The 19,031-nt window shown below is 40.3% G+C and overlaps 1 protein-coding gene and 1 pseudogene across 1 annotated transcript; both read right to left on the bottom strand.

Annotated features, from left to right (window-relative positions):
* Positions 1-1,647: 1,647 nt before the first annotated feature.
* On the bottom strand, positions 1,648-4,633 carry LOC140925590 (uncharacterized; annotated as a pseudogene).
* A 9,464-nt stretch (positions 4,634-14,097) lies between these two features.
* On the bottom strand, positions 14,098-17,147 carry LOC140927638 (uncharacterized). Its single transcript, XM_073377314.1, has one exon. The coding sequence runs from the start codon at positions 17,130-17,132 to the stop codon at positions 14,898-14,900; it is 2,235 nt and encodes a 744-aa protein (XP_073233415.1). The 5' UTR covers positions 17,133-17,147; the 3' UTR covers positions 14,098-14,897.
* Between the last annotated feature and the right edge of the window lie 1,884 nt (positions 17,148-19,031).

Genomic DNA, 19,031 nt, shown 5'->3' with positions numbered 1-19,031 from the left:
ATCCTCATAAACATTGGAATTGTGATCTTATCCTTCCAAGCATTGAAATTCTGGCCCTACTTTTATAAACGTTGGAATTTTAATCTTGTCCTTCAATTGACATTCTGGCCTTATTTCTATAAACATTGGAATTCTGACTTCATCCTTGCAATCATTGGAATTCTGGCCCTATTTTTATAAGCATTAAAATTATGATATCCTTCCAAACTTTGGAATTTTGGCCTTATTTTTATAAACATTGGTATTCTTGTCTTATTCTTTCGAACATTGTTATTCTGGCTTTTTTTTATACACATTAGAATTTTGACCTCATCCTTCCAAACACTGGAATTTTTAACATGATCATCATCAAGTCTTATCGCTCCAGTAGGCGCATAATTCCTCTACGCTGTCTGATTAACACTTTCTTTCTTGTGCAATCACTTTGGCTACTTCCCAGCTTTTCCACCCAGCATTGTTTAGCACTTTCTTGGCTGTGCTTCTCCAAGTAGTTTTTTATCTCTTCACTTTGCAGTTTACTTACGTCAAACCTTTCCCTTACGTTCTTCCTCCCCTCAGCTCTTGCCAACTTTAGACAGATCCTTTTTGTCACAAGGTAATGGTCACTGTATACTGTTCCTCTCATTACTCTGGTGTCTAAATCGATGTTCTCATGTTTCCATTCAAGTTTCACAGCGATACAGGAGGACCGTTTGAACTTAAGTCTTAAATGGACTTATCCTGGTTCTCCTTCCTATTCCTCTAGCTACTCAGACCGTCCTTAGTGTCTGGAATGGGCCACATACTTTCTGCAGATGGTGCATAATGTCTTTGCTACCTCTACACTCCTTGTCTACAATAGCTTCCTGGTATGTTAACTCCTCAACATCATCCACTTCTTCGCCATCCATCCTCGTTTTCACAAGGTAATGTTCATTGTATACGTCTGCTCCTTTCATTACTCTGGTGTCTAATATAGATGTTCTCATGTTTCCATTCACTAAACATGGTGAATCCGGTTACTGTCCTCCCATCTGGTGACCCCCAGGTAAGCTTATGGATGTCTTTTTGAGGAAAATTTGTTCCAGTTTTCCCACAACCTCCTCTCTATTGGTATTGTTTTTGGCTACGTTAGCATTCAAATCTCCTTTCACCGCCATAATATCATTTCCATTGCAGTCTGATACAGTGTCCGGCAGCTGGTTGTAGAGTTCATTGTTTTCCTTATCCATCGCGTCATTTTTTGGTGCATATGCTTTTAACACTGTCAGTTTTTTATACTTTGAGTAGAATCGTGCTGTAATAATACTTTTGTTAATTGGCATCCATTCCATCAAGGCTCCCTTTGCCCTTGCAATCATCATCATGGCTACTCCTTCCCCGTTGTACCTTATCATTTTCTACCTACACCACCTTCTCTACACTCTGCAGTGTTACTGATCCGACCCTTTCCACCTGGTCTCACTTATCCCTAGCCCTTCAATCCCATACTCTTTCATCTCCTTAGGTACTTGCGTTGCATGTGTTGTCTCTGCCACGGTCCTCGAGTTCCAGGAACAGATGATCGTCTGTCACTTGGGGGCTACTATGGGGCCTATCAGCCTTCAGGCTAGCTTTGACCCAAGAGCGTCATTGCAGCCCAGCAGCAACACCCCCAGTCAGTTTTGTCTAATTAGCAATGCTTCTGGTTTTCTCTACGCTGTCTGACCAACACTTTCTGTCTTGTGCAACCACTTTGGCTACTTCCCAGCTCTTCCACCCAGCTTTGTTTCGCCCTTTTTCGACTGTCCTTCTCCAAGTAGTTTTTGGTCTTCCTCCCGCCCTCCGACCTTCAAGAGTCCATCTTAATGCTGTAAAGGAGTCCTTCTCACCCTCTCTCCTGAGTATGTGACCTAGTCAGTTCCAACTTCTTCCTCGCACCTCACAGCTTATGTCATTGATCTCAGCCTACTCAACCATTCTCTTGTTTGTCATTCTCTGCTGCCATCTAGTCCACAGTATCCATCTCAGGCACTGGCACTGGAAGCTATTTAGCTTCCCTTCATCGTTCTTGGTGATGTTTCAAGTTTCACAGCCATATAGTAGGACCGTTGGAACATAAGTCTTCAAAAGACATATCTTGCTTCTCCTTTCTATTCCTCTAGCTGCCCAGACCCTCCTTAGTCTCTAGAATGCGCCATGTGCTATGTGCAGACGGTGCATAATATCTCTGCTACCTCCACCCTCCTTGTCTACACTAGCTCCCAGGTATGTAAACTCCTCAACGTCATCACTTCTTTGCCATCCACCACAATATTCTCGCTCCTAGTAGCACACTTGGTCATTAGTGTCATGCACTTTTTCGCATTAAGTTTGAGTCCTACTCTGGCTGTTTCCTCTGCCAATGTCCCAGTCTTTTCATGCAAGTAATTGAGCGTAGATGACAGTAATGCAATGTCATCTGTGAAATCAAGGTCCTGCAGCACTGTTGTGAAATTCCACCTTATCCCTCTTTTCTTGTCTGCTGTTGCCTTCATTATGACTCAATCCAAGCACAGTAAGAATAGGAATTGCGACATCATACACCCCTGTTTTACCCCAGACTTGATCATAAATCAGTCAGATGTCACACTCCTGTCGACAACTGTGCACCCAAAGCCCACGTATATGCCCGCTATCACTCTCACCATCTTGTCTGGTATCCCATAACTTAGCATGATATTCCATAGGCTTTCTCTGTGTACAGATTCAAAGGCTTTTTCAAAGTCTAGAACAAAGTGCGCATACAGACCTGCCCTCCACTCATTTGCCTGCTCCAAGATGTGTCAAGTATAAAGATGTGTTCAGTTGTACTTTTCTTGGGTCTAAACCCAGTCTGCTCCTTTCGAAGTTTCTTGTCTACGCCTTTCTTGATCCGCTCCAACTGCATCGTACAGAATATCTTACTGCTGACAGGTAGTAAAGTCACTCCTCTGCAGTTGTTGCATTTGTGCAAACTACGTTTCTTGAATACCTTAACAACAAGTTCTTACTTCCACACTTTCCGCCACCTCAGTTTCTTTAAGCCTGTTGTAACAACTAGTTAGCCTGCTTGTAGTGTCTTGATGTCAGCTCTGAATAATTACGGACACACGTTATCTACCCCAGCCACTTTCCCTGGCTTTGTCCTCTTCAACGCATGCTTGACCTCTTGTGATCGCCTTCTTCCTAGGTCTATTTCCTTAATGTCTTCCGATTCTACCATCCCATCCTCTTCCACGGGATTCGTAGGGTCATCTCTGTTTAATATTTCACTAAAGTGCTCCGCCCATCTCGGCAGTCTTTCTTTTGTTCCAGTCCTAAGCACCCCTTGTTTGTCCTGAACACCTATTGCTGTTTCCGCCTTTCTCCAGTTATCTACTTATTAATGCTGTATAGCTCCTTGCTTCTACCGTTCTCAGGGGTCTTTTCTGTCGCTGCAGCCCTCTTCTCTACCATCTTTTCGTTTCCTCTTTAGCTCTTCGTTTCACTTTGTTGTTGTTTGCACTGTACTCCTCGCTCCTTCTCTCTTTTAGTCCTTCCAATCTTGCCTTCTCCAATTCCAATTTTGCCTCTTTCTTCTCCTTGATTTTTTGCTTCCTGTCCACGGCTTACTAAGTTTCTTTGACCTCCCCAAGACTTTGTTTGCCCCATCTCTTATGTTGCCAAAATCATATCATATTTTTTCTCCAGATCATCTATGTCTTCTAAAGCTTCAAACCTATTCCTTACCTCCTAAACCCTTCCTCAATGCTGGACTTCCACCTGATCTCTTCACTTTGCAGTTTACTTAGATCAACCTTTCCCATACGTTCTTCTACCCCTCAGCTCTTGCCAACTTTAGACGTACCCTGGTTTTCACAGATAATGGTCACTGTATACGTCTGCTCCTCTCATTACCCTGACGTCTAATATAGATGTTCTCATGTTTCCATTCACTAGTACATGGTCAATCTGGTTTACTGTCCTCGCATCTGGTGGCCTCCAGGTCAGCTTATGGATGTCTTTATGAGGGAAAGTTTTTCCAGTTATGATTGACCATTTGCACTACAAAGGTCACATAGCCTTTGTCCACTGCCATTCATAACACAAACGCCAAACTTCCCCATAACCTCCTCTCTATTGGTATTGTTGTTGCCTTTTTCAACAGTCAAATCTCCCATCACCACCATTATATTATTTCTGTTGCAGTCTGAAACAGTGTCCTGCAGCTGGTTGTAGAATTCATCCTTTTCCTCATCCATCACATCATTTGTTGGTGCATATGCTTGTACCACCGTCAGTGTTTTGTACTTTTAGTAGAATCGTGCTGTAATAATCTTTTTGCTAATTGGCATCCATTCCATCAAGGCTGCCTTTGCCCTCGCACTCATCTTGATGGCTACTCCTCCCTGTTGTACCTCATCATTTCCTACGTACACCACCTTCTCTCCACTCTGCTGTGTTACTGATCCCGTCCATTTCCACCTGGTCTCTTTTGACTCATCATTAGCCCTTCAATCCCATACTCTTTCATGTCCTTAGGTACTTGCCCTTCCCGTGTTGTCTCGCTATGGTCCTCACGTTCCAGCAACTTATGATCGTCTGTTACTTGGGGGACTACTGTGGGGCCTATTGGCCACAGGGCTTTCGGCTGGCCTTGACCTAAGAGCGTCATTGCAGCCCCAGCAGCAACACTTATTCTTTCAGAAACTGGAATACTTATGCACATTGGTTTTCTGATCTTATCCTTCCAAACATTGGAATACTGGCTCTGTTTCTATAATCATGGGAATTCTGATGTTATCCTTCCAAACAAAGGAATTCTAGCCCTTTTTTAAAAACATTGCAATTCTGATCTTATCCTTCAAAATATTGGTCTTTTGGTCCTGTTTTTATAATTGTTGGAATTCTGATTTTATCTTTCCATACATTGGAATTCTAAGCCTTTTTTTATAAACATTGGAACTCTGGCCGTATTCTTATTAATCCTTGAAAACGTTGGAATTCTGGCCCTCACTTTTATAAATATCATAATTCTGATCTTATCTGTTCAAACATTGGAATTCCGTCCTTATCCTTATAAACACTGAAATTCTCATCTTATCCTTCCAACCTTTGGAATGCTTGCCCTATTATAATAAACATTGGCGTTCTGATCTTATCCTTCCAAACATTGGAACTGTGGCCTTATTTTTTATAAACATTTGAATTCTGATGTTATCTTTTTGTACAGTAGTATTCTGGCCCTATTTTTATACACATTGCAATTCTGATCTCACCCTTCAAAACACTGGAATTCTAGCCCTATTTTTATAGACATTGGAATTCTGATCTTGTCTTTTCATGCATTGGAATTCTGGCCCTGTTTTTATAAACATTGGAATTCTGATGTTATCTTTTTATACATTGGTATTCTGGCCCTATTTTTATACACATTGGAATTCTGATCTTATCCTTCAAACACTGGAATTCTAGCCCTATTTTTATAGACATTGGAATTCTGATCTTGTCTTCTCATGCATTGCATTTCTGGCCCTATTTTTATAAGCGTTCGAATTCTGGCCCTATCCTTTCAAACATTGGAATTCTGGCCTTATCCTTGAATTCTGTTCTTATTCTTCAATTTATTGGAATTCTGGCCCTCGTTTTATAAACATAGGCACTCTGAAGTTATCTTTCCAAACATTGGAATTCTGATCTTATCCTTTTACACAATAGAATTCTGGCCCTTATATGATCATATCCTTTCAAACGTTGCAATTCTGGCCCTATTTTTGTACACATTGGCATACTGACCCTATGCTTTCGAACATTGGAATTCTGGCCCTATTTTTACAAACATTGGAACTCTCGCCCTAATTTTATTAACATTGGAATTCTGGCCCAGTTTTTATAAACATTGCAATTCTGATGTTATTCTTCCAAAGACTGGAATTCTGGCCCTATCCTTATAAACACTGAAATTCTGTTTTTTTCCTTTTCCTGCCCCTTTTGCCTCCGCCATGGTCCTTGTGTTCCAGCAATGTGGCCTAGTGTCCCAAGGTCGTCATTGCAGTGCTAGCAGCGTCATCCCCAGTTAGTGTTGTCTCATAAACTATGCTTCTGGTTTTGTAACAATTAGTGTTTTTATGGAGCAGGGTAGTTAGCCCTACACCCAACCCCCAACCTGGAGGACCAGGAGATCGCACTTTGTCTGGTCTCTACCTTTCGACCTTTTCAGCATGGGTGGCCCTAACTGGTGTACAAGACTCCAGCTGACATAGCTCTAGGGGTCATGGCGACAGGCAAACTTCCATAAGATGGTGACCTCATTTGAAGCAGGATAAAAACTGCATATTCTGCTCAATACATATTGTTAGATTTCTGCAGGTATACCATACATTCCAGGGGCTTTACCATTGTTTGTTGCATTGATGGCATCCAACACATCCTTGAATTCAGGCTTTTCATGAAAAAATACAATGTTCGGTCTCAGTTCAATGGTGCCCAAGGCAGAGCGATCAACCTGTCCAGTTATGTTAAGTAGCTTGTCAAAAGTAGTTTGTAAATCTATCGAGAATCTCAGCTTTTTCCTGTATTACTGTCTTATCATCAAGATCAGTAAGCTGCGTTGTACCGCTCTTCTGTGGCCGTTATACTTCTCTCAGACCATCGTGAAAAGCTTTCATATCTTTTTTATTCTGCTACCTGCTGAAATTCTTCAGCCTTTACCTTTCACCTTTGAAACTTTCCCTGGTGTACTGCTGTAGATTCCGTCGAGTACCAGTTAGTTTTGTCCTTTTTGATCTAGTGTCCAGCTGAAGTTTTTTCCCCCCTGTATTATTTCTTTCCTCTAACGGACCCCTCGCCTTTTTGTCAGCATCGTCGAACCAATCTGACGTGTCCTGAGTGAATTTAGCTAAGACACTGAAAGCAGTGTCAAGTGTAGTTGCTTTTAAAGAATTCCAGTTTTCTTCAACAACTTCCGACTGTTGATGTTCCAATCCTGCCAAAACCTTGTTCATTTCCTTCTTCAACTTATGTTGCTTATCTTTATCTCGTAGTTTCATTAAATCAATCTTGCAGGGTGATTTGGCGGCAGTTTTGTTTTTTTTTGTTGATGAAAAAGGCAACAATGGATCTTAACAAAACATGGTCAGTTAAACACTCAGCGCCTCTCAAGGGTCTTGCCAAAATGTCATTTTGGTCTACCTGCCTCACTGTCACATAAAAGGTGCCAGTGTTTAGAGTACGGTTGCATCTATGTGGTCTTGTGATAATCCTTGCTCATGAAGGTAGTGTTTGTGATCACCAAATTGTGTTCCGAGCAAAGCCCCAGAAGAAGTTCACTGTTTCAGTTGCACTTGATAGCTCTACGCAGGCCAATCACACGTGGCCATTTGTCCACCATTCCAACCCTCACATTGAAGTCACCGCCTGTTATCAGTTTATCAGTACAAGGAACTCTCCGCAGAACTCCTCCGCAGAAAATCCTCCTTAATCTCTTTGAGGTTGGTCATTTTTGGAGCATAGCCACCTAGCTATGGTAGGGTACAAATTTCTCTGCAGCGGAAGTCTCATGGTGATTATCCTGTCACTGTCGGGTCTTGTTCTAGCTGCTGAGTAATGGAGTTCCCTATTGCAAAACCATCTCTAGATTCTCTTCACTCTCTATCTCCTGCCACTCCAAAAAAAGCGTTTAGCCATGATCTACCATGGTGTTGTATGACGGCAATCGAGTATCACTTAGCGTTACTATAACAATATTGCTACCAATGTCTTCACTCCAAACATTTGAATACCGAACGTCTTCACTCCTAACATTTGAATACCGAATGCCATCACTCCGAACATTTGAATACCGAATGTAATCACTCCGAACATTTGAATACCGAATGTCATCACTCCTACCATTTGAATACCGAATGCCATCACTCCGAACATTTGAATACCGAATGTCATCATTGCAAACATTGGAATATCAAATGTCATCATTGCAAACATTGGAATTCCGAATGTCATCACTCCTAACATTGGAATAACGAATGTCATCATTCCAAACATTGGAATTCCGACTGTCATTACTACAAACATTTGAATTCCGAGTGTCATCACTCCTAACATTTGAATTCCGAATGTCATCACTTCTAACATTGGAATACCGAATGTCATCACTCCAAGCATTTGAATTCCGAATATGATCACTCAAAACATTTAAATTCTGACTGTTATTCTTCCAAACGTTTGAATATCGAATGTCATCTCTCCGAACATTTGAATACCGAATGTCCTCTCTCCGAACATTGAAATACCGAATGTCACCTCTATAAATATTTGAATTCCAAATGTTATCACCGCAAACATTTAAATTTCGAATGTCATCACTCCTAACATTAGAGAACCGAATGTCATCACTCCAAACATTTGAATTCCGAATATGATCACTCCAAACATTTGAATTCTAAACATCATTCTTCCCAACATTTGAATACCGAATGTCCGAATGTCCGAATGTCGTCACTTTGAAAATTTGATTTCCGATGTCATTACTCCAAACATTTCAACTCAGAATGATTTAACTCCATTTTGTTTAGAATAGGGGACTTCCAACCCTTTGAATTTAGATTTTTTAGCTCGGGACATTTGAGTTATTATTGTGTAATTGCAAGATTTAAATGAACAAAACCTACAGCTCCTTCACTGTACTTGGTTTTATTGGTTTGCAATGTAATCGAACTAATTTTGTATTTGTTTTTGTCTTTTTCTTTTTCAGTTATAGCTTGGAATTCTAAATTCATTTGTATTGGGTTCCTAGACAAGAAAAATAGAGAAGGATACGAAAATTAATGGGAGTATAAAGTATGTATTGTTCTTCTGTTGTTTCACGAGTCCGTACGTTATGTATTTCTCTTAGATCCACCCAGTCTCTAAGATATCAGTCACTGACGCTGGAGGGTACCCTGTGTTAAATATCCACTCCAGGGTGATCCCTGGTTCCACCTGATCTGTACTCCACCCAGAAGGGCTTCTTTATGGTTTCTCTTATTTCCTAGTGATATTGGCCTCACCCCCGGAGACTGATCAGGTGTCCAGGGCGGCTACCTTACGTGCCACTCGTTCTTGTCTCACTCGAGGAGGGCTCCTCTCCTGGTCCCCTTACCCTTAGAGTTAGGCGCTTCCCTGCCCCCAGTTTTTTTGCCATTAGTTTCTTGTGTGTTTTCTGTGTGATATACAGCGTAGCACCTTCGTGCGAAACCATCCGCCGATTGCAAGATTTTATTAGCGATTTGCCTAGTCCCTAGGCCTCATTATTCTGCGCAATTCAACGATCACTTTGAAAACCGTTACACGATACATAGAAAAAGAGCAAAGAAAGATGTGATGATCGTTTTAGTTGCTCAAGGCAGATTGAAATTCATTTTCAAAGTTTTATTGCCAATGGTCACTTCAGGTGGCTCGACTGGATTTTTTGGGGGGATACCTCACAAGTTTTAGCCTTAACTACGTCGCCATGAGTAAAGATGTGTGGAAAAGGGTACCACAACTGTATTATATAAAGATGAAAATTTCTTATGATCTGGGTTTTACTGCAATCGGAGTCGCCGTGGCAACGTAACGATGCCATTGCGTTTTTTATTTATCTTTGTGTTTCACTCTACCAGAAGTTTTTTTAAGAAATCGCTTAAGGGAGTCTGTACCTGCTATAATTGCCTCGATTATGGCAAAGTTTGAACAAATTCTATGGGAGCGTTTTCGAAATATTTTGAAACGAAGTTTTAAGCATCATAAAAACAGTGAAATAGCATGCTATCCACACAACGAGCTAATGTTTTAAGAAAATGATAAGCTTTGGAAACGCAGCTTCATCTCATAGTGGTTTGATTCCATTCAAAACTGCGTAGAAGAAAAATAATGCCAGTATATAATGAGGACGCTCACTTGTAAACACAAAATCTTGGGGGAAAATTGGTCATATTTGAGGCCCTATTTAAGAGCCTTTCCTGTTTTCAATCTTCTTGAGACTTTCAGGGTATATTTATTGGCAATTGATCTCGGGATTGTCAAATTTATGAAATAAATTAATCGAGCGGTTTTTTGACAAATGCGAAATTTGTAGACATGGACCAAATTACGTGCAAAAACTGTAACAAATGCAGCTGAATGCAGGTTAATAAAATGTTTCACTCGCGATCGCCCAGAGCAATTCTTCTCTTTTCTTGTACCCAGTTTTCAATGGAATCAAACCACCATGAGATGAAGCCTCGTTTCCAAAGCTTATCATTTTCTTAAAAAATTAGCTAATTGTGTGATAGCATGCTATTTCACTGTTTTTATGACGCTTAAAACTTCGTTTCAAAATATTTCGAAAATGCTCTCATAGAATTTGTTCAAACTTTGCCATAATTGAGGCATTTATGGCAGGTACAGACTCCCTTAAGCGATTTCTTAAAAAAAAAACACTCCTGGTACAGAGAAACACAAAGATAAACAAAAAACGTAATGGCGTCGTTAAGTTGCCATGGCGACTCCAATTGCAATAAAACCCAGATCAAAAGAAATTTTCATCTTTATATAATACAGTTTTGGTAACCTTTTTTCCATATCTTTACTGATGGCGTCGTAATTAATGCTCAAACTTGGGAGGTATCCCCCCAAGAAAATCCAGTCGAGCCACCTTAAAGCCCGTTATATCTGTCTGACCGGGGTAGAGTTTTTATCACACGTGGGCTAATTTTGGCGTGTTCAACAAAACTAGCCTGAGAAAAGAGCCGACATTTGGCGACGCCACCACTTGTTTCTCCACGAAATGACGTCTGAGAAACGAGCGCAGAAATTCCGTAGTGTTTTTGATTGGTTGAAGCAAATTCCCGCGCAGCACGACCAATCAGAAACACTACTTAGATCTAGCTAACCACAGCCCACATGTTTTTTTTATTGTTCTTTTTATTTAACCTCTGATTGGTCTATCGGATTATCTTTGTTTGTTGTGATTGGCTAACATAATTAAATTGAATTGAAAATCTTTGTAACACCAGTTTTTCGATATTTTCTTTTGTTTTGTCTCTTTCAGAGTAATTTCCGTGGATTTAATGATCCGTTTCCTGACTAGGAGAAGATGCTGCGAATAAGATATTTGTTCAGAGAAGCGGTTAACGAAGTGACACCCTGTTTATAGAATACTAAAACAATGTAAGATATCCTGCCCCATTCAGCTATTCGCCATTTTCACATACACCAGAATGCACGTTGTTCCCCCCCAAAACCCCCCAACCCCAAACCGAAAAAAAAAAACATTTGGCTTAAGCATTGTTTGCAGTTTCTCCTGGGTACTACAGTCATCCCAAGGGAAATCGAACACAATGCAAAATGCAGAAGTTTGGATGTAAACAAGCTGCACTGTAGTTTATGGGAAAATTGTGAATTAGGGACTTTTATAAAAAACGACAACGATTGCAACGAGAACATGAATAATAAAGGAATTCGCGATTACTTGAAATTGCTCTTAGCAGTGAGTGCAATCATCGTTCACGCCCTCGATTAAACGTCACTCTGTGGAAAATTTCACGTCGTAGTTGCACCGAGGACGACTTAAAAATGTACCAGAAAGCGCAATGGCACGTGCAGCGTTGTTTGTTTCTTCCTCTTTGCCGTCTTGTGACAAATCGAGACAACGATTTTCAGTGCATCACAGCGCTGCGACATTGTTTCGAATGTTCAAAACTTCGTGCCAACATTGTTGCCTAAGAATTTTCGTTGCAGTTTGCCTCGTGTAAGATCGCCTAAATGCGGATGGGAATCATTTGGTAGTTCATATTCCCTCTTATCATGAATGAAATGTAGGGGAGCAAGGAATGGCATAGTGGTGAAAGCACTTGCCCCCTACCAATGTGGCCACAGTTCAGGATTTTGAGTTTGTTGTTTGCTGCAATTGTCCTATTGAAATTTGCTGCCATGACAACGTAGCGGGCTTGTTTTAAGGCCTTTATCGCAGCTTTTATTTTTAAGGTAAAAGCAAGTTAAGGCTTGAGAAAGAGTTTGTCACTGCCATAAAATTAATATAAGATATTAGTTTGTTGTTGCCGCTGACTTCTTCTCTTTTTCTCCCTTTAGCACAATTAAGCATTTGACACATCGCCCACATTGGTCCTCATCAAGACACAATAGTCAGGAGCTGCTGAAAGATTTCGTCAAATGCCTGCTGGTTTTACCACTGAACTCTTGAAAAAAGTTTGCACAGATGGATGGTTTTGTATACCAAGAAAAGAAATAACGTAGAGCTGAATAATTCTTAAGGACATTTAAAGACTGGTTTCAGTGTCTCCAGGCCAAAACACATGAAAAAATTTTGACAAATATTAAAGACATTTTTGTAAATATTGTATCACAGAAACAATCATTTCGCGAAATATGACGACCAATACGTCGTGTAAGACTTTGTATAATGTCCTGAGCCACACCCACATTACAATCTGGGCACTGCGTCGATTTACGTTTTTCGGTCGGGGGATGGTTTATGTTGGGGGGGGGAGGTTCATGTTGGAGAGGGAAGTTTCATGTTGGAGAATGAGGGAGTGAATAGGTCAGATGCGAATTGCTACTGGTTAACGGAGCGTGAGTCACAGAGAACGCGGTTTTGTAATAGCCAATCAAGATTGAGTTTTGTTTAAAACCAATTGTTTAGTTGGCAAGCGAACTCGAATAAATTGTTTCCTAGCAAACTCAACGATTCAGCTGTTCTCGTTGAATGAGGTTGTCAACCATATATAGCCGCATAAGTAAGTTGGAACACATGACCGATAAAACTGGCTATGCTTTGTCGCTGGACTTTTTCTACTTCATTAATCGTCAACCGAGGAGTAGCGCTTGATTCAACTTACATGTTTGGAGCAATGTTTTAAAGAATATTGGTAATAGTAAAGCAGATATTCCTAGTAAATTGAACTTATAAGAAAGATAGCACGTTTAAAATTTGCGCTCTTTTATTTTAAACACATAATAGATTCAACATCAACCAATCAGGTGGGCATAGAGCGGGCAACCCTATTGTTCCCATTGTATGAGAGAGCAACTCATTAGTAACCTATTTAACAATTATTCCTCGAGCCCAAATGGACTCTGAATCAAATAGCATGAGGCCGAAGGCCGAATGGGCTATTGACTCAAAGGCCATGAGGGAGAGAGGAATAATTGTTTTAGTAAAATCCAACTAGTTGGTCGAAAATATCGAGACAAAACAACTTTAGGTAGCAAAACGCGATTGAGCCGCCATTCTTTTGGGCCTTAAGGCGGGCACTTTTCGCTACTAGTGGGCTATAATATATAGCCTAGCAGTAGCTCAACCAATCAGAACGCAGCATTGATAATAGACCACTAGTTGGATTTTACTGAAATGTGTCATCTGTAATAACACTAAAGACTATTTCTCATGGGAGCCCGAGCAAATAAATGTCCAATTTCACAAGAATTGTGAAAACACAGGTAAAATTCTGAAAATTTCATGTGTAAGATGTCATTTTGTAAAATTTTATATTTATTTTCTCGGCGTCTCAAAAAACATTTCCTGTTGTGTTATTACAGATAACGAACTACATCTGTAGCCCTTGAAAAATGTAAAAAAGAATGCGATATTGTTTAAATTATTCTGGTACAAGGTTTTTGTCCACTGAAAATTAAAACTACTCAATTTCCTGATAGATTCCGTCTTAATATGCGGGAACGCAGTTGAATATTAATGTTTAATGGTCTGGCGCGTCCTTCCATAGCGAGTAGTCCGACGTCGTCCTATCTTAAAGTCTTTATTATCGATTCTTGCCAGTGACCAACCCAGGGTCACCTCCTCAGACCAATAGTTCAGTCTTCATGCTCCGCTTTAGACCAGAACTCAGAGGAATTAATATTCCGAAAAGCCTTCATCGTTATTGTGCAGAGATAAAAAGCATGCCTTTGTCCAACTGGACGAGAAATAAAGCGACAGGAGAATGCCTATTTGAACTTAAAATAGACTCGGATTTTGTAAGATCCTCTCTAGCTTTCACTGTATTAAAAGAAAACGTTAAATACACGGAATCTAAGCATGAGATCTGTGCAATATAATGATGGTGCATCCTTGTTTAAATGCCATGGAAACACCCAAGAAAGAGTCACTGTTACGTTACTAGTTGGGTTTATTTGTTATTGATTACAGCTGTAATTATTTTACAAAACGTTCACTTTCGAAATTCACAGTACTAAAGTAAGAGAGAAAAGGTTATTTATTTGTAGGCTTTACAAGGAACGCATTACCCGGCAGTTCCATCTCTGTAAAATGGCCTGGGACACTTATCATTACAATGATTTAAGGTTAATTTTAACAATTATTGCAACATATTTTTTACGATATCCGCAAAAACCAAGATGATAAGATTATTGGTCATTAATTACAGATTGCGATGATTGTAAAACGTTCAAATTCACATTTTAACTAAATATGTGAATAAATGTATGATATTTAATCATAAAAGGAAGTAAAACAAGGTTTCAAAACTATGCTCTGACTTTCGCAGTTTTTCTAACAAACTACGCTAATCGTAAATTAATGTATCCTGGCACCACAGGCTACCCATGCTCTCAACTTTTAAAATTTAAGGTAAATTTGTGTTTCTTCAATAGTGTTACGATGGACTTCTTGTAAGCCTGCATGGGCTGCCAGTGACGATATCCGTTATTAAGTCTCAAAGCGAGCAACAACAGGATTTAACATACTATTTAGGTCATTTCGTGAAGACGTCGCCTCTTCACTTTCAAAAGTTGTAGGATCCGGCTAACGCAAACGGGCAAATAAATCAGGGACCATTAGCTGTCCGATCACCCTTGCCTTTATTTTAATTTAACGCAACTAGACTGGCTTTCCTCGCCCCAGGTCGTGTTACTAGAGGCCTCTAGTAACACGACCTTGGGCTACCTGCTTGTGATGCATTATTTTATACAAGTATGTAACTGTCATTTTGGAACGAACTCCCCTCTACAGTAGTTTCTCTGTTTATACCCACTCGGCTACCTTCTCGCACGTATTTTCTCACTGCCGCTTTAATTTTCCTTTCTAGTAGGACCCTTCTCCAGCCACTAAAATTTTTCCCTCTAGTCAGTCCTTTAAGAAACAGGCTGGGAATTGCGCCACTTATAAACACGGCAATGGTAGACACAAGCGTCGAAATTTCGTACTCATTTCTAAAGAAAATTATAGAAGATATCGTTAAAAACAGAAATGTGAGAATAACAGCAATGTCGCGAAGCATCAGGCAGATTTCAGTTTTAACTGGAAGCACTTCGTCACTAACAGACCAAAATAGATTTGTTGGAATTGTGCTCTGATCAGCACCACTGTTGGAATCTAATTCTTGCTGCCTGTATTTTAAGATAAATTCTTTAACTTCCATGTAATTTCTCTGCAAATTAGCATAACAAAAATAGACGTTTGTTGTGACAACCACAAGGAAAGATACATAAGGAGTTACAATTTCTGCGTTTAGAGCTAATCCCATTGTTGTGAATCCTAATATTCCGGCAAAAAAGGTACATAATGTCATTACTCCATATAACAGAAATGTTGCTACAAACAGCAGATATATAAACAACAGAATAAAGAGAAACCGGCAAAGGATAAACGACATGCCGCTAATTCTATCCCTTACGCTAGAGATCTTTGTCAAAATTTTCATAGAGATGCAATGAGGCAAGGTCATTGCGGGTGATAACTTAAAAGCCAAAAAAATTACTGAAACTAAAAGAAGAAGCAAACAGATTACTCCCCAAACAAGGCCAAGGAATAGCGTGAATAAAATTGGAAATATAAGCCACAAACTGAACAGAGCTCGCCTCATTCGTGATCCCCTATAATTTTTCTTTGAGTAGCAGGCAAGTTTTTTTAGGCCTCTTTTGTACAGGTAACGATAAACTAACAAAAGAATGTACCCCTCTTCCGGGAACAATTTTAAATGATAAAGGGTTTCATTTCCAATACTAACAGAATGTAAGTATACTCTATTACATAGGCGACAATGAGTCAGGAACAAATCCTTCGGTTTTAAAAGCAAAACTGTTGTCCAACATGGTAGTATTAAAACGGTAAAGACCAAGACTGTGCTCGGTGACATCATACCAAGAGAGAGCGCTGAAAATTCTGGACTTTTGGAAATGGGCTGCTTTAGGCGTTCATTGATATATTTTGGCTTTAGGGCAAAAAATAACGCCAGTTGAAAATAAAAAGAAAATGGAAAAATGAAAAACATTAAAACCGCCAACTTTAAGTTAAACGACATCTTTAAATCAGGCAGAAACTGCACACATCCGAGTAAAAACGTTGAACAAGTAACCGGACTCGGGTCATCTACAGGAATTTCCTCGGTGTTGCATGACAGTCTGTTCTCTTCCTCGTTTTGAATTCTCTCATATCCATCTCTTATGCCAGAATCATCTGACCCGGTTTGTTCTTGGTTAGGTAATTCGTTTTCCAGTTGGTTTTCAAAGACATCTTCCTTGTCATGTTCATTCTGAAGATTAAAAATACTGTCAGGCAATAGCAGAAGAAGTGCCGGGCAATACAAAAACACAACAGAAGACAAACAATACAGAAAGGCTTTTATCGCTTGCAACCATCTGCTGCCCACTGTAGAAAGATCACAGTGAATACTTGAGACATCAGGACCGCAGCAATGATAGTTTATCGAATCAATGTCTATCATTGCAATACAGACCACCCCTGTCTTGCCGCGGCTTTCACTTGTTACATTATCCAACAGTGCTCTTCCCACGGCCATGTTCTGGCATGTTGAGTTTAATCCCGCAAGGCATCCACTCGGTTCATCTCTCAGTGACACTGTCATGCTTCCAACTTGATAATTCAGAAGTCCAAGGGATAAAATATCGAAATCGAACGGCAAAGACAGCATGGGCTCATTATTTGACCGAGCCCACACCCATCTGTCGGGAAGAAACTCGTCTGGAAAGTCCAGTGGGTTGTAGCTGTTGTTACCGATTTTTAAATTCAAGTAAACTACTCTCACACCTTTCTCAGAAGCCTTCAGTCGAAATTCTGATTCAAGATTTTCTCCAACTGGTAATACTTTACAGTTAAGTTTTCTGCAGTTCTGTTCATTTGCAGCCACTGATACAAGAAACAATGAAGTTGCAATAAAAATGAGAAGAATCACGGCCATTTTCCCTAAGGCGGGTGGATTATTTTCCTTGGTTTGATTTTTTTTGAGAATATGATATCATTTAAAGGATCACTTACCATAAACGCGAGGTCATTCTAGGAAGTATCTGAGCATCAGCCCTTTACTAGGGGTTAGGGGAGAGAAAAGTTTGCTATCTCCTCTTTTCGCTTCTCTCTTTTCCTCCCTCCCCTTCCCCCCAGATACACATGATACTCAAGCTGAGGAAGTGTTTGTTTTCCTTGCATGGGCCGGTACTGTATACCCGTCCCCTAAGATACCTATCCACCAGCAGGGCTAGAAGTCTCCCACGCGGGCGTTTTGTTTTGACACGCAACGCTCCCTACCCCTTAAAGGGAGGAGCGTTGCTCGTTGCTCCTCTCTCCTTCTCCTCCCCTGTCATCGCACCCCCTTCATACCTGTCTGAACGCCTGGAATAGGCGGGACAGGGACACAAGGTAGGGACACAGGGTAGCGACAGGATACGAACAGGGCATCATTTCCCGAGAAACTTGACTCACGACAAGAGCAATCGGCTCGGTACTCACGATCATCTAAGGCCCGGTTAAAACGTCGAATCTCACATATGCCGAAATGCATGTGAAGTTCGACGTTTGAATCGATTTAATTCGACTGTTTAAATTAAATGCGACGTTTGCCGTATCTGCGACTGAAGCAGTCGAAGATTCGACCTAGGTTGGACGTTTGATTCAAACGTCACATTTCCCGTGTGTACGTCAAACTTAATGCAGGAATTTTAGCAAATTATTATTTTATTAATGGGAATATTGACGGCGAACAGAGTTAAATTCGACAGAGTTTAGAGAGTTAAATTCGACGTTTGAATCAAATGCGGGTAGTTAACTAGTTTCCTCAGTTGTTTCGCTCAAAGTAATTCTCAATAACTACGTTGCTTCAAGGTTCACAAAGATAACTTGTTGATGGTCGATCGAGATCAGTTCGCGTGACCTTAGTGTCGATCCCTGTTCTCGTGCAGTGCATTTGTGTGTAAAACAACTTAATAAACGTAATTATGTCTTTTGGTGTCCACTTTTGGCTCGACGATATCGAAAGGGATTTCTACAAAAAGTGTGAAAATTCTTGTGACGAACAACCACAGACTGGCGCGAAAGGTGAAGTAAAGAAGCAATGGTTCCGGGCGACCATGCACATCCAAGGGGCTTGAAACTTGGAATGGTAGTTGATTTCTGGTAACACGCACTATGTCTATATTTTTTGGTGCCAAATAGATTGGTACTTCACTATATACATTTTAAGACTAGATTGCTTTTTTCAAGTATTTTCAAGCATTTTCCCAACACCAGAAAACATTTTTGGCAGCTATAAAACATTTCAAATAAGCCTTTCCCCACTCCCACCCAGCCAAAGTCAACAATCAAGACCTTGGTTAATGGGCGCAAGCATAAATTTACATGCACTAATGTGACACAAGAGAGAATGAGCTAGATCATTCTCTCTTGTGTGACACCAAAAAGAAACGGAGGGCATTTTACACCTCATGCGCTTAGTTGTGCATGAGTAATAAAAAGGAAAGGTCTATTATATTACAGCACACAATTGATAATGAAGTGTCCGCATTAGCGAGGTTGGCTTTGGGTTAGAATTTTTTGAGTGGGGGGAAATAAGTGTCCGTTGTCTGAATTTAGAGCAAATTTAAGGGCTTTCCCCAGGAGGGACAAAGAAAACTATCCGTGTTAAATAACGAGGTGTCCGCAAGGCGGGGTTCGACCGTATTGCTAACTAATTGTTAATCACCTGGAAAGCTTAAAAAAACGCTTTTGCTGTGTTATCTTTTTGAAAAACCTTTTCATAATCAACGGCTCTTAGCTGAAAAAAACAACATGAATTTATTCCCCTTCTCGTTACAGAGGTCTTAGTGTT

The sequence above is a fragment of the Porites lutea genome, chromosome 2 (genome assembly GCF_958299795.1).
Source record: "Porites lutea chromosome 2, jaPorLute2.1, whole genome shotgun sequence".
NCBI classification, from domain to species: Eukaryota; Metazoa; Cnidaria; class Anthozoa; order Scleractinia; family Poritidae; genus Porites; species Porites lutea.
Note: the sequence above shows the minus strand (reverse complement) of the source record. Positions and strands in the feature narration are given on the sequence as shown.